The sequence below is a fragment of the Prionailurus viverrinus genome, chromosome D1 (genome assembly GCF_022837055.1).
Source record: "Prionailurus viverrinus isolate Anna chromosome D1, UM_Priviv_1.0, whole genome shotgun sequence".
In the NCBI taxonomy this organism is placed as follows: domain Eukaryota; kingdom Metazoa; phylum Chordata; class Mammalia; order Carnivora; family Felidae; genus Prionailurus; species Prionailurus viverrinus.
The window spans coordinates 16,498,276-16,514,519 of NC_062570.1; the positions used below are offsets into that span (position 1 = coordinate 16,498,276).

General features: G+C 42.9%; 1 protein-coding gene across 5 annotated transcripts in view; it reads right to left on the reverse strand.

Annotated features, from left to right (window-relative positions):
• The window catches only part of DDX6 (DEAD-box helicase 6), a 36,169-nt gene extending 22,441 nt beyond the window's left edge, over positions 1–13,728 (reverse strand). Inside the window, exons 1-4 of one of the 5 annotated variants that reach the window (XM_047877841.1) lie at positions 13,647–13,728; positions 9,847–10,320; positions 5,181–5,244; positions 3,705–3,809 (exon numbers count right to left, since the gene is read on the reverse strand). In XM_047877841.1, coding sequence (XP_047733797.1) covers positions 3,705–3,809; positions 5,181–5,244; positions 9,847–10,046 — 369 coding nt within the window. In that variant the 5' untranslated portion in view covers positions 10,047–10,320; positions 13,647–13,728. Of the gene's footprint in view, positions 1–3,704; positions 3,810–5,180; positions 5,245–9,846; positions 10,321–12,877; positions 13,042–13,131; positions 13,199–13,646 lie in introns of those variants that run through there. The other 4 variants (XM_047877842.1, XM_047877844.1, XM_047877843.1 and 1 more) reach the window with 4 other exon arrangements.
• Positions 13,729–16,244: the final 2,516 nt, after the last annotated feature.

Genomic DNA, 16,244 nt, shown 5'->3' on the forward strand with positions numbered 1-16,244 from the left:
ACTAAGTATTATAGAACACCTTAAAAACAACTGGAAAACAAGGAGAGAAAAGTAGGTAAGAACAGAATGAATAGAAGACATCCAGTCATGAGGTTAGATTTTACTAGAGGGTTTCTAAATTTCTTTGTTTCAAAATCTTAATATTTATGGTTTGTTAAACTGAATTAATTCTAAGGACCATCTTGTATTTTCCACAGATTCTCAGGCAAAATAGTGAAGAAAAAGACAATGGGAATGGTGGTCCCAGGTATCTAAAATAATACTTTGTACACTGCTTTGCTATGTCAAAATAGTTTGTTTACAGGGGTACCTGGGTGGCTTAGTCAGTTGAGTGTCTTACTTAGGCCCAGGTCACGATCCCATGCTTTGTGGGTTCGAGTCCCACGTGGGGCTCTGTGCTGACAGCTCAGAGCCTGGAGCCTGCTTCAGATTCTGTGTCTACCTCTCCCTATACCCCTTCCCCACTCTATCTCCCCAAAATAAATAAACATTAAAAAATATATATTTTGTTTACAAATTGCATTTGATTCTCACAAAAACCCTGTGAGGAAGATTACTTACTTTTATTTTACAGAGAAAGCTAGATGTGAGACTAGTTAAGTGGCTAGAGAGATAACTATCTCTATGTTATATTAATACTCAGACGTGAACAACAATGTCAATTTTAGGGGTGCCTCGGTGGCTCAGTTGGTTTAGTATCCAACTCTTGATTTCCGCTCAGGTCATGATCTCACGGTTTGTGAGATCAAGCCCTGCATTAGGTGGGAAACAGGAGCCAGCAAGGCTCCATTAAGAATTCAGTCTCCTAAATGAACCACTGTCTCTTTTTTTTTCTTTTTGAGGAAGGCAGGGGCATTTATTCCTTCCTGCCTCCCCCCATTTGCTTTGTTCATAAAACAAGTCTATGGAATAACAACCCATACCAATTATAGAGCATTCAACATCTACGAGGCACTATACCAAGCATACTAACATGAATGACCTCACTTAACCTTCACAACAACTCTATAATATATATCATATATACTGTTATATCAATTTTACAGGCCAGGAAACTGATGATTAGAGAGATACCTCAAATAATCAACTTAGAAAGGAGGTAAGTTGGGAATTCAACCTGGACAGTCTGACTGCAAAACTAGTGCTGTTCAATAGTTCTACAGACCAAGGTTGCATGTGGACATGTCAACCATAATTTCACAACATTCTAAATAAATACTACTGAGTATCAGAAGGCCCATTTCCTGCCATGCACCTGAATACTGGAGATACAAAGTTGAATGATACAGTCCCTATAACAGAAGACTCATAAAACTTTCGTCCCTGTAGATAAAATGGATTAACATGAACTACATTATATAAAAATAAATTCCGAAGTATTTTTAATGTATGTACTCAAATTGTCTGATGATATATAACCTTATCTTGATACTTTCTCCAACCATAATAAACCTCTTTAGTTCATCCACAAAGGCACACAAAGTTTAGAATCTCTAGGCAATCGCTATCCCAGTGTCTCTGGCTTAGAATATGGATCACTTCTTCCAGGTCATTCCATCTTCTTTTAATGGCTACACATATACACAATTTCAACTAGAAGAGGGCTCATCACAGCACACTGAAAGTATCTGTACAGTTAGTAGTCTCATCCACCTGGCTGTGAGGGCAGGAACCCTATCTGTCTTGTTCATCACAGTATCTCCAGTGTCTAACATTTTCTGGGTCACTCAGTACATGTTTGTTCAACGAAAAAGTGCTCATTGTCACAGGGTTTGTCCTTACTATAGCCTGGAACCAACACTGTGAATTAACATGCATGTTTAGGCCTACATGTATGTGTATGCACATATACATTTCCACCTAAAGAGTCAAGGAGCAAACAGTGCACTCAGTACTCAGATGTAAGTCTCTAATACTGCTGTCCCACTGACAATCAGGGTTCCCTGGAGAAATGACTGATTCCAAGGCTGGGATAGCATAGGTGCAGATAAGCTTGACACCATGATATACCAAAAACGAAGTACTCAAGGAAAAAGAGGGGATAGTGAGGAGTGGACAGGCAGAGCACAGAGGATTTTTAGGGCAGTAAAACTACTATGTGTGATACTACAATGATGGGTACATGTCAGCATACATTTGTACAGCATACTATAAACACACTACAAACTTTAGGTAAGGTTAAGAGAGGTTCCTTAGTTATAATAAATATATCACTCATGTGAGGGATGTTGAAAATGAGAGGTTATGCATGAGTAGGGACCAGGGTTTATGGGAAATACCTTTTCTGCTCAATTGCTATGAACTTAAAATTGCTCCAAAAGATAGTCTATCAGAAAAAAAGCAGGGGGAGGTGGGGGAGTGGGGGGATATTACAAAAACACAGAAACCAGCTTGAAGGAGCTCACCATAGCCAAATATGGGACAATTTGGCCACAAAAATACCACCAGGGGAAAAAAAATTCATGCGTCCACACTGATAACATATAGCTACATGAGAAGATATGGGAAGGCTCTTCTTCACAAGGCCAAACGTGCAAGGAGCACTACCATTGGAAATCCATCATTACCCACCAGAGTAAAGATTAAAGTATGCAAGAATCAACAATGGATACTAAGACTAAGGGGAAATTTTGATGGAAGAGTAAGATACCTGCATGGTCTTAAAGGCTCCCCATAGACTGCTTATTAGTTTTAAGGGAAGGGGGAAAAAACAGTTAATTAGGGGTGCCTGGGTGGCTCAGTCAGTTAAGCGTCCAACTTGATTTCAGCTCAGGTCATGATCTCACAGTGAGACTGAGCCCTGTATTGGGCTCCACACTCACAGCATGGAGCCTGCTTGGGATTCTCTCTCTCCTCTCTGTGCCCCTTCCCTGCTCACGCATGTGTACACACTCTCTCTCTCTCAAAATAAAAACTTTAAAAAAAAAAATCAGGCACCACCTTGAGAGGGTAACCAAAATTAAATTCACCATTGAGAAACAGATGGACACTGTATATACCTCCCAATGAGGTAGCTCGAGAAGGCTACAACGTGACTTCTACAGTCCCCTGGCTAAGAATGCATAGCTTGAGTCTCATCACATACAGACAGGAGACAAACCCCAAATGAGGAATGTTCTACATTAAAAAAAAAAAAAAAAAAAAAAAAAAAAGACTAGGGAAATGCTCACAACTGCAAAACGTTAAAGAAACGTAACTAACTATATGTAATACAGGTTCATAATATGAAAAACCTGATCCTAGGATGCATCCTGTACAGAAAAGAAAAAAAATCCTATAAAGGATATTTTAGAGTCAATTAAAAATCAGAATACAAATGACAGATGAGATAAAAATACTGCATTAAACTGACCAAAGGTAAGTATACTATGGTTACTCACAGGCACCTAGGGGCGCCTGGCTGGCACAGTTGGTAAACAGGTTACTCTTCATCTCAGGGTTGTGAGTTTAAGCTGCACGCTGGGCACAGAGCTTATTTAAAAAAAAAAAAAAAAAAAAAAAAGTCCTATTCTCAGGAAATACACACTGAAATATTTAGAGGCAATGGGCCATGATTCTGTGACTTATCCTTAAAAGGTTCAGAAAAAGTGCCTATGTGTATACACACACACAAAAGTGTTGGATAACTGTATCACCCACACAGATCAAAAAGTATGGATTGCTTAACTCACAATATTTTATATGGATAAAAACAAGAAACATACCTGAATAGGAGATGGCTTTTCCCAGCCCATTTCAAAAATTCCCATCAGTAACTCCCGTTTCAAACAGTAATCTTCAAACTCATTTCCTTTTGTGGAAGTCACATCCTACTCAGACAAACAAAAGAAATAAAACAACAACAAAATAATAAAGTACAACTGTGTTCCTTAGGTAGCTAGTATGCTTAAGAAAATTTGTTTCAGGGACTAATTTTTAACTACCCCATTTAAAATATAAATATATGCAAATTGCTTGTCTCGATCTATATTTCAAGTATTCCTAAAGAATAATTTCTAAAGAATAAATAACTACTCTTTAACACACACACAAATCGTTTAAAAATTGTTTTGGGGTGGGGGGTGCCCGGGTGGCTCAGTTGGTTAAGCGGCTGACTTTGGCTCAGGTCATGATCTCACGGTTCCTCCAGCCCCATGTCACACCCTGTGTGGACAGCTCAGAGCCTGGAGCCTGCTTCAGATTCTGTGTCTTCCTCTCTCTTTGCACCCCCACCCCCCAACTCATGCTCTGTCTCTCTCTCTCAAGAATAAACATTACATTTAAAGAATAAAATAAAATGAAAATTGTTTTGGGGAGTGGTGCCTGGATAGCTCAGTGGGTTAAGCAGCTAACTCTTGATTTCAGCTCAAGTCATGATCTCACAGGTTCATGAGTTCGGCCCCTGTGTCGGGCTCAGCACTGACAGCGCAGAGCCTGCTTGGGATTCATTTTCTCTCTCTCTCTCTCTCTCTCTCTCTCTCTCAAAATAAAGACATAACCATTTAAAAAATAAAATAAATTGTTTTGGGGAAAGGCCACCCTACGGTCATATTCTTGTGAGGACTGGTAGAATACTGTTATTTTTACAAATCACAAGATGTGAAGTCAAACCCTAACTCCCACTCGCTGCCTACAAATATCCTATCCTAAATAAAGGTTTCTCACACTTAGCACTATTGACATTTGGGCCAGAAAATTCTCTGTTGTAAGGGGATGTCCTGTAGCATCCCCCCAGTTGAGTTTAACCAGCTGAGTTAACCAAAAATGTCTCTAGCTACTGCTAAATGACCCCTAAGGGACAAAAATCACCCCTAGCTGGGAACACTGTGCTAAGAGAACTAACCTTTCAACCTTCCTTGTTCTCATCCACTAAACAGGGTTAATACCTAACCTGAATCTTACTATGTCGGTGGGAGCAAAAGAGAATTTTGAGAAAATGCCTTGCAAATCATGAAAGTACTCTGTAAGTTACATAAAATACACACGTGTAAACACAGTATTTAATATACAGACACACATTACTGTATTAATAGAATTCCTCCAAACAGTGAAAAATTTTGGCAATTCATCATATATAATCTATATAATTTCAACCATTTCAACCTATTTCAGAGTAAATACACAATGCCTATTGTTAAGTAACTACCTCATTTTTAGAGTTTCCACACCATTTTTCCACTTGAATTTTACAACCAACTTACCGAAGTTTTGATTCTTAGATCCTTTGGAGGGAGTTTTAAAGTCTTTTTCCAGTCATCACCAGGTCTACAGAGAATACAGTAAAATCGAAGCATGAGAATTCACAGCATCACTCTTTTTTAATTTTTTTTTTTTTTAACGTTTATTCATTTTTGAGAGACAGAGCATGAGCGGGGAAGGGGCAGAGGGAGGGAGACACAGAATCTGAAGCAGGCTCCAGGCTCTGAGCTGTCAGCACAGAGCCCAACGTGGGGCTCGAACTCACGAACTGCGAAATCATCACCTGAGGCGAAGTCGGACACTCAACCGACTGAGCCACCCAGGCGCCCCCACGGCATCACTCTTCTAATAATACAAAGATGATTCACCATAATTATAATAAACAGTAAGTTTAATGTATTGCTATTTACTTCAGAATACGGTTAACAGACATAAACAGCTTTAGAAAAACCGCTCTTCTTACAAAAGAACAACAATCTAGAGAGGATTTAAAAAAAATCAAAAATAGAAGGGAACAGGCAGGGGTACCGTGGGTGGCTCAGCTGGAAGGACATGTGACTCTTTGATCTCAGGGTCATAAGTTTGAGCCCCAAGTTGGATATAGAGATTACTTAAATGAATAAAACCTAAAAAATAAAAAAATAAATAAATAAAAAGAAGGGAATAAGGCACTTAACCAGCCCCCCACCCCCACTTTTTTTGGACAGAGAGTACCCGGGCCAGGGAGATGGACAGAGGGAGGGAGAGAAAGAGAGAATCCTGAGCAGGCTCCACACTGAGTGCAAAGCCCAACACAGGGCTCAATTCCATGATTCCAGAATCGTGACCTGGGTCGAAATCAAGAGTCAGATGCTTAATATACTGATCCACCCAGGCACCCCTGGGCATCCATCCTCTTAAGAGCAGCAGTGTAATATATAGTACAACTGTTCTCAAAACTGGTAACCCATGTGTTTTGTTTGATGTACATAGTGTGTTTTCATTTAAATTAGTTGCCAACATTTAAACATTAAAAGATTTCATATAAAAGTCCACATTCTGGCTTTTCTTGAAAAAACTGGAAGCTTCATCAACACTAGTTCCAAACTTCTGCATGTCAACAGTTTGAAAGAGCTTAATAACTGGGAGTTTAAATCAAGCAGCAGACTCCTTTAGTCAGAACAAGTAAGTACCCTCTCATTTGGCACAGTCTCCTGTAAGTTAGCATCTGAGTTTCTAACTTCTGATGACTAGTTAAAACTAAGGGCTCTAAAGTTTCAAAACTTTAGGTTTCAAACCAGGTCAAGCCCTGACTCTACTATTTATTATTTCTGTGATTTGCAGCAGTTACCTTTCTAAGCCTCTAATTCTCTCCTATATAAAGTGGGTTAAGAATTATATCAAACAGGGGATGCCTGGGTGGCTCAGTCGGGCAAGTGTCAGACTCTTGATTTCAGCTCAGGTCATGATCTCATGGCTCCTCAGATCAAGCCCTGTGTCTGGCTTGCGCTGACAGTGCAGAGCCTGCTTGGGATTCTCTCTCTCCCTCTCTCTCTGCCCTTCCCCACTCCTGCATGCGCTCTCAAAATAACCATTAAAAAAAAAAAAATTATGGGGCGCCTGAGTGGCTCAGTTGGCTGAGCGCCCGGCTTTGGCTCAGGTCATGACCTCACGGTTTGTGAGTTCAAGCCCCGCATTGGGCTCTGTGCTGATAGCTCAGAGCCTAGAGGCTGTTTCGGATTCTGTGTTTCCCTCTCTCTCTCTGCTCCTCTCCTGCTCATGTTCTGTCTCTCTCTCTCTCAAAAATTAATAAACATTAAAATAATAATAATTATAGTAAATAATTTATATAAAGCACTCAGCACAGTGCCTGGCAAAATAAGAAGTCAGCGTTAGCTGTTAATGAACAACTCCCAATCTATTTTACTGAGAATGTTTGAAATCATGAAAGAGAAACATGTAAAACAAATTTCCCTTTTGCTCAGGTGAAAACTTCAAATTACACCCAAAGCATCTAATAGGGAAAAAAAATGTCAATAAAGCAGACAATGCTTTCCACTGTGTCATCTTTATAAAATAAACAAAAGTTTTCACTGATTTCATTACAGCAATTCTTATATAATCAGAGCCCTCAAAACATCTCAAGAGTCTTGATTTAGAAAGATGAGCCATTTTCCTTAAAGCTAGGTCCCATGTAATTTAAGATACTGTAACACGGGTAACTATTTGCTACTAATTCCAAGGGTACCAAAGTCTTTCACCTCTGCCTACAAAACACACCAAGGTTTTTGAACAAAAAATTTAGTTGTACATCCTAGTAGGCTAACTTGCCGCTGTCAAATTCAATATAAAGTGAATAAAAATGCAGAAATACAATGGAAAATCTTACCACATGGAACTTATAATCTTAGGAGAGAAAAAACCCAAACCATTTACAAAGAGAAAATAAGTGATAAAGATAAGTATTAGAAGATTTCTGAAGACAGTGATGGGATCTAGAAAGCTTCACAGGAAGAGGACAAACTGAGATTTAAGGAACCTAAAGAATTAGGGGCACCTGGGTGGCTAGTTGGTTAAGCATCCAACTTCGGCTCAGGTCATGATCTCATAGTTCTTGAGTTTGAGCCCCATACTGGGCTCTCTATTGTCACGGGAGCCTGCTTCAGATCCTCTAGATCCTCTGTCTCCCTTCCTCTCTGCCCCTCTCCTGCTTACTCACTCTCAAAAACAAACGTTAGGGGCGCCTGGGTGGCTCAGTCGGTTAAGCTTTCTACTTCAGGTCAGGTCATGAACTTGTGGTCCTTGAGTTGGAGCTCCGCGTCAGGCTCTGCGCTGACAGTTCAGAGCCTGGGGCCTGTTTCGGATTCTGTGTCTCCCTCTCTCTCTGCCCCTCCCCCGGCTCTCTCTCTCTTAAAAATAAACATTAAAAAAAAAAATTAAAAAAAAAAAAAGAACCCAGAATTAAAAAGAAACCATTAATCCCAAGATGAGCAAAAGAGAGAAAGCAAAATCTACTGTTGTCTCAAGCCAGAATTTAAGTAGAAAATAATGAAATAACACAGCTTTATGTTTAAAAATAGCCTAGGAGCTCCTGGGTGGCTCAGCTGGTTAAGCGCCTGACTTCAGCTCAGGTCACGAAAGTTTGTGAGTTCGAGCCCCACGTCGGGCTCTGTGCTGACAGCTCAGAATCTGGAACCTGCTTCAGATGCTGTGTCTCCCTCTCTGCTCCTCCACAACTCATGCTCTGTCTCCCTCTCTCTCAAAAATAAACATTAAAAAAAATTTTTTTAAAGATGTCCTAAATTTTGCTAACCTATTCATATTTTGTCAAGAGAAACTACAATTTAGAAAATATTTTTGATTTCTATACTAAAGCATTCACCTTAAAAATCATAAAATATGCACAAGAAATAACAACCATGTATTGATGCCAATTCTCTCAATGACCAAATCAATTCCATTGGAAGTTAATTTCTACAGGTCACTAGCAAATCACATACCAGTAACCACCTCTATGATATTCAAGGGCTACTTTTCTTTAGAAGTGCTTCCTAGGTATGGAGAAGATCTAGGTTGTAGTAATACATACACTTTAGTTCAGTGAAGCAGTTTCATCATATGAAGATTTCAAGAGTAAATCAATCTCTACGACTAGAATCTTAATAAAGCCAAACATGAAGTGGGGTCAAGAGTCGAACTGAGTCTCTAGTCTATTAACTGAATCTCTAGAGTGATAGTTATCATTCAAATAATTTAAAGTGTACACTTAGATGACAAATAGCAGATTTATTTTTTTTTTTATTTTTTTTTTTCAACGTTTATTTATTTTTGGGACAGAGAGAGACAGAGCATGAACGGGGGAGGGGCAGAGAGAGAGGGAGACACAGAATCAGAAACAGGCTCCAGGCTCTGAGCCATCAGCCTAGAGCCTGACGCGGGGCTCGAACTCACGGACCACGAGATTATGACCTGGCTGAAGTCGGACGCTTAACCGACTGCGCCACCCAGGCGCCCCAGACAAATAGCAGATTTAAAAGAAAAAATTATTCTGTGGTAAGATGAGGCTCCTAAGTTTTTAAGAGTCAACAAAGGGAATTGGGACTATTCAGAGATGTACATTTCCATTAGTTCAAAATCTTGAGTTCCCTATGATACATAACAGCTTGTAATACTGTATATGTGTAAAACGAGAAAGCTTATAAAACAAAACTAAACTACAGGTAACATAACCTTAAAAAAAAAATAAAGTAACATTATCTTAAAAAAAAAGTTATGGATAAATTTCCTCTCAGTAAGTATGACTCAAAAGGCTGGGTAAGTCTTTAAATTTAAAACTTGAAATTGGCTCTAACTGCCACTTCATCTAGGGTAAGGTACAGTTACAACACTAGGGAAAAAGCCATACTGGCAAAAACAAGATGAATCTGAGCTAATTATGAAAGCCAGAAATGTTTCAAAAAGTAATGTATACAAAATTAATATATATCATCTGTGTCTGTTATTTAACAAGCCTGTATTAATTACGACAAAAATACATTATTCCATTGCAAATACCCACTGCCCATAATACAAAGCCATCTGTCCTCTATTTGCAATCAAAATGGTTAAATAAGGTATAAAGTAGTCAACAAAGTAACAAAAAGAAATCTCCTTGGTCTCCCAAGTGTGTTGATTTATTCTAACACTTACTTAATAGTGGTGGTCATACTCTGTGCTTGCTGCTGAGTGCCATTATTGATTGTGTTGGTATTTTTCAGCTGGTTCATCTGTTGCTGTGTCTGTGTGCCCCCTCCTCCGGGGCCACCACTGGGCTTCACAGGGCCCCTCAGCTGACCATTTTGACTGGAAAGACCCATTATAACAGGGTTCTCTGTTCTGGCCGTGCTCATGCTGTATTAATTGTAAAGGTGTCTCTTTCAAACTTCAAAACTTTTGAAAGTCAGTAGAGAAACTGTAATAACAGTTTATTAGGCTCTCCAAAACGAAGAGATAAATATAAGTCTTGCTCAATGTATGAGTCCTTTATTGCAATGCAGGCAAGCACCTGTAAGTCTCTGAACGGTAAGCAGCAGTAACTTGCTCTCATGCACCGAATCAACTTTTTATTTTTTAAAAAGCCCTCTAACAAGGTTGAGTTATGTATCTGAATTCACTCACTTCAATCTGAAACAAAGAGAAAGTTTAATTAGCAAACACAGGAAAGTTAGAAACTTTCCCTTTTAAACAACCCCTTTAGAGGAAATCACTCTATTAAAGAATTAAAAATATAGATCTACTTAGACCAAAACTAACCATGCTACGAGAGACACACAAAGATTAACTGCCTCAAAAACCAGGCCAAATGAGACCAATCTCAAACATCTTAAATTGTCAGTTCAAGGCAACCCAAAGATGATTAGGTAAAAAGACATTGTGATTAAATTAGCATTAGTTGTCAAACGATAATATCTTCCCTTCAGTTTCCTCCCTCATGAATTCTTTAAAAGTCCCTGACACCTCTGAAAGTCAATGATTCATTACACTTAATTGCATTACAACTCAAAGAAGTATCACACAATTTTGCTAATTGTAAAATTAGTAAAATTTACAATACACATCTTAGAACAAGGCAAGACAATGTATTATTTTTCCCCTACTTCTGACAGCAACTGAGAATTCTTGAAATTGAGCTTTTGACTTAACGTTATGCTTTCAGGAAGAAAACCCCACATTTGTGCCTTTATGAATTTCAACCATAGAAGTTGAACTTCATGAAGAAAAATAAATTTTCTTTTTTCTCTTGGGTTTTGCCCTTTAAAACTATAGCTGAAGTAGTCAAGAGATACACGTCTGTATGTCACAATCTTTTGCTTGAGAAAGAGCCAAGAAAATCTTTAGCCAGCTTAATAAAATTTGAATACTAAAAAACTATTAGCCACATACATTGCCAATAACACTTTTCAAAAAGTATATCCTAACTTGAAATATTTCCTTTGTTATTAAATATACTTATCTATAAAAACACAAAAAGGAAATTGCCTGTTGAAAAAAAATGTGGTAAAAACTAATATACACTAGTAACTTTAACCAAACTTTCCAAGAAATCCAGAGTACTAATTAATAGTTGTTTTAAAAAAGAACTGGCCAAACTGCCATTTTTAATTATTTCCCAAATCGAACTCTTATTTTACAATGTAGTAAATAAAACAATTTACAAAGGCCAGAAAATAAAGGACTACTCTCTTGGGTTCTTTTTAAACTCCTTCATATTTCTTACCAAAAATACACCAGCTTATTGATTGGTGTTGATTTTCTGGCCAAACACCAAGGATTCAAAAACAACAGAACTTTTCTAAAAGACAACTGGTTATGTCTTTTTTAAAAATTGTAAATAAAATTGCTGACAAGCAAATCCTGATTATTACATATACAAAGCTGTCTATTCTAAGTCTCTTAGAATCTGATCCCTTATGCAGACCGTGGTTAATAGCATTTCAAGGCATTAAACAGTTTCCTGTATTGACAGGTTTATATTATGATCAACAATATCACCGAGTTCACACAAGACTTGTTCGCTTGCGAAGCAGTTAAGAGGATGAAGAGGGCAGCCTCTAAAGATTAAAAGATATCATTATTGTCCCTCCAGCACGTAAGACCTCCTATCTCCCTAGATCCAAAATGTAACTAGTACTCCCTTCTTACTTGAACCAAAACCTGCACTGCAGCTTTATGTCTCAGAGAAGGAAATAATCCTCCTACCCCTTCCCAATTTAGCCTTGCAAGTTACATTCTACATTTTCAAAAATACGAACGGAACGTAGACTAGCTGGGAGGAGCCCCTTGCCGAGTTAATTACAGCGCTTCCCAGATTGTAGTTAGCAATTGACAGTTTCACACCCAAAACAGTATCGTCATCTCAGACAAGAGCTTTTGTTTGCAAATGCGGCGCAGTTTCTCTAAGCTTGGTCTGCAAGTTGGAGTGACTGTTTTATTCTGATGGGAAGAGGGGACCGTGGAAGAGAAAAGGGGGCGAGCGCTAAGGGAAAGAAACAAGCCAGTGATTTGAGCCCCGTAATAGTGGGGCAATAATTTCTCGCTCCCCCCGTACGCCTCCCCCCGCCCCCAAATCCTCACACACTTCAAGTGAGCCCCCTGTGACCATCAACACAAAGGGGTTGGGGCCCTGAAATCGCATCTGCGCCACAAGAGCAGGAAACCAACTCCGCGGACAGAAAACAATAGGGATTCCCCCTGTAAGGCCCCAAAGAGAAACCCTTAAAGTCAGAAAGCCCCTCTTTTCCTCCACGACTCGGGGGCTCCACAATCGGTCTCTTGTTACCGACCTACGAGGCCTTATTCCAACCAAACAGCAGCGGGTCCTCTTCCAAAGCGAGCCCTCCGACACTGCATATCCCTGCCGCCCCCTATAGGGCCGCCTCGTACCCTATAACCTCCACCATCCCCCTAAGTCCTTGCCGCCCCTGGGGTCCCACATCCCCTCGACTTCCATAAAGCTCCTCCGCGTACTCCGCCCGCTCCCTCTCCGGACCCCGCCGCGCACGACATTCCCATATTCGACTCCTCTCAGGCGCCCCCACCCCGCACGGCAGCCGTCCGCCGCCCGCCTTCCTCCCCGGGGCCCGGCCAGGCCTCAGGCCTCCGCCTCAGAGCGCCCCCCACGCCAGCCGAGGGGCTTCTCGCGGCCCCGACCGCACCGCTGACCTCGACCCCACCACCTCACCCCACTCCCCGCGGCTCGGGCCCGAGTCCTACCACCGAGGCCACTCCCGCTCGGCACCCTCGGTCCTTTATTGTTGACTCGAAGCTCCCAAAATGGCGGCGGCTCCTTCCTCCTCGGAAACCTCCGCCCGCCCCCACTCGGCCCCTCGCCGCTGCCTCCTCCTCCTCCCGCCCCCGCCCCCGCCCCCGCCCCGCTCCGGGGGCCGCTCCGCAGGGCCGCCCGCGCCCGCCGGCTCTCCGGCCGCCCAGCCCTACCTCCGCCGCTGCCCGCTCTCATGGCGCCGCCAGAGTCGCCGCCCGGGCTGAGCTAACTCGGCTGCTCTGCCCCTCCCCCGCCCGCCCGCCGCCCCCTCCCCCTCGCCTCCCCCTCCCCCTGCCTGTCCGCATGGCGGCGGCCGCGGCCGCGGCTCCTCCTACAGACAAGATGGCGAGAGCTCCGCCACCGCCGCGCCAGCCTCGGAGTCACGGCCTCCCGGCTTCGCGGCCGGAGGAGAAAATGGACGGCCGTGCTCTCACACAGATGGGGGCCCCGAGGACGGAGACTCGAGGGGGCAATACGGGTTCCTTTCTGAGCGGGAAGCGGGGCTGGCTTTTTCCACAGCTGAGGAGAAACGAGGGGGACACGGTGGCCGGGAAGAGTCCACCCTGTCTTCGCCCCTTGGCAGTGGAAATCGGGGGTTGTGACCAGAGGAGGAGCTGCTTGTTCCTGAGCAAGGACTCGTTCCGAGAACGAGCCGTCCGGGCCGCGGCTGGGGGACAGGAGAGCTGACCTGACGTCCCCCGCGGGCCGCGGAGGCTGCTGCAGGACCGCGGTGTCGCGTCCGAGCCCCTCCGGGCGCGCCTCCATCCAGGAACGCGCGGAACTGGTGGCCCGGAGGTGTCGGCGCGCGCCCGGGAGTGGGGACCGGAAGGGGCACGCGGGATGGGGGCGCGCGGGGGCCCGGGGCTGCGACCTGCCTGGCCCCGGGAGGCCAGGCCGGGAGACGCGGCGGGGGGGGAGCCGGCCTGTCCCGAGGGGAAGGGAGAGCTGCTGAGGAGTCACTTCTGGTGGAAGTAGGAACCAGAAGGCGGAGGGCGATTCTTCCCCAGGCCTGACTCTCCCTAGGATGCTATTCCAGGATTTGTGCCCATAAATACTTGTCGTGTCCTGATGCGTCGGGAGCGCTATTTTGTCCCAGCTAAAACAAAAATTTGAAGCTGGGAAGCTTCCTAGGTCAAGAGAAGAGAAAAACCTGGGTCTCCCCCAGCCGAGAGACAGTACAGGACAGTGGCCAGACCGTGTGCGACAACAGAACTCCGACCCTCCACCTCTGCAGCAACCGGCTTGGGAAGCCAGACCACAGCCTCTGCAGTGACGGGCCCAGAACGAGCAGCGCTTGGTCACTGCCTGCCAGCTTCCCCGGTTTTTGCCCCTGCTTCCAACCCGGGGCCAATCAGAGAAAGCCAAATATGTTCCCCAAACCAATCACAGAACAGCGCCTCTTCCGGTTAGCCTGCCTCCGGCTTCTCAGGCCAACAACCTCCAATCAGAGCACACCTCAAGCCTCCCCGTTTTCCCTGCCTGCCGTTGAGTACCAAGCTAAGTGAAGGTGGCCGGCTCCCTCGCTTAGCAAGCAGTGAATAAATAGCCTGTTCTCCTTTGGTCGTCTTTGTTTATTTTCACACAGCCAATGGAAAGGTAGTACAGAAGTGTAAAGAGCCTATTCCTGAGATCACGAAGAAAGTTCCCCTTAAAACTTTTTTGTTATAAATTTAAATTTAGAATGTCATCTCCCACCCAGATTTTAAAACATCCACTCATACAAGGGAATAACCCTGCATCTTGTGCCCGTCCTAGAGAGAGGATGGCTAAGTTGTTCCTTTTTTTTTTTTTTTTATGTTTATTTATTTATTTTGAGAGAGAGGGAGTGGCACAATTGGGGGAGGGACAAAGAGAGGGACACAGAGAGAGAGAGAGCATCCCAAGCAGGCTCAGCTCGGTCAGCGCAGAGCAGGGATGTGGGGGCTGGATCTCAGGAACCAGTGAGATCATGATCTGAGCCCAAACCAAGAGACGGTCGCTTAACGAACTGAGCCACCCAGGTGCCCCTGTTCCTTAATAAAATATTAAAGCGTGAGGCCTTGTTTCCTCACTGCCTTTCCAAGTAGCAGGAATGTGAAGGGAAGGAGGGCAAAAATAAGTGGGAGGGAGAGGAGCCTAAGAATTTAAAACCGGCCACTGCTTGCTGGTGGGTCTCTTTGCCCAGGCCACTCAAGAAATGAGACCAGGGGCGCCTGGATGGCTCAGTCATTTAAGCCTCTGACTTCAGGTCAGGTCATGATCTCACCTTTCCTGCGTCTGAGCCCCGCATCAGGCTCTGTGCTGACAGCTCAGAGCCTGAAGCCCACTTCAGATTCTGTCTCCCTCTGTCTCTGACCCTATCCTGCTTGCACTCTGTATCTCTCTCAAAACCAAAGAAACATGAAAGAAAGAAAGAAAGAAAGAAAGAAAGAAAGAAAGAAAGAAAAAGAAATGAGACCAGGCAAAGGAAAAGGTTTTGTGTTCACAAATAAGTGATTACTTTCAAAAGGAGTCTGGCTGAGGTCATGACAAAAAACAAAAGTGAGGAGGGAATATGAAATAGCTGCCCTTTCTCACCTAGGAATCCTGCCAGGGCTAAAACTTTTAATGATTCTGCATAATGTTCTTGTAAGATACTCAGATATCCTTACAACTTACTTATGTCAGCCCTTTGCAGTTTTCTGGTAAGAAGCATAGATGGTGCAGAATTAAGTTACGAGTCCTTGGATCTTCTTCTGGGTTCCATTTCAGTGTTTGGTAGGTCCAGTCTCGCTGTCTCCATATATATATATATATATATATATATATATATATATATATATATATATATATTCTCCCCAGTTCAAACAGATTAGTGAAAATGTGACACTTTAGGAATAGAGATGAATTATATGATAATGTACACAGTATCCTTATATTTATAAATTGTATTTAAGGGGCGCCCGGGTGATTCAACTGGTTAAGCAACTGAAACTCTTGATTTCAGCTCAGCGTGATCTCACGGTTCATGAGTTCAAGCCCCATGTCAGGCTTTGTGCTGACAGTGTGAAGCCTGCTTGGGATTCTGTCTCTCTCTCTCTCTCTCTCTCTCTGCTCCTCCCCTGATTGCTCTCTATCTTTCTCTCATAATAAATAAAAATAAACTTAAAAACAATAAAATAAAAATAACACACAAATCCAGTCCTTGGGACTTTTAGTTACTATTGAATATAGTAGTTTGGGTGATCTGAGGTAAATATGGCTTCTGGAGGCTAAGTTGTCCCCAATGAGGTCACTTATTAATTGCAGTAAAGTGCTTCCCAAGATG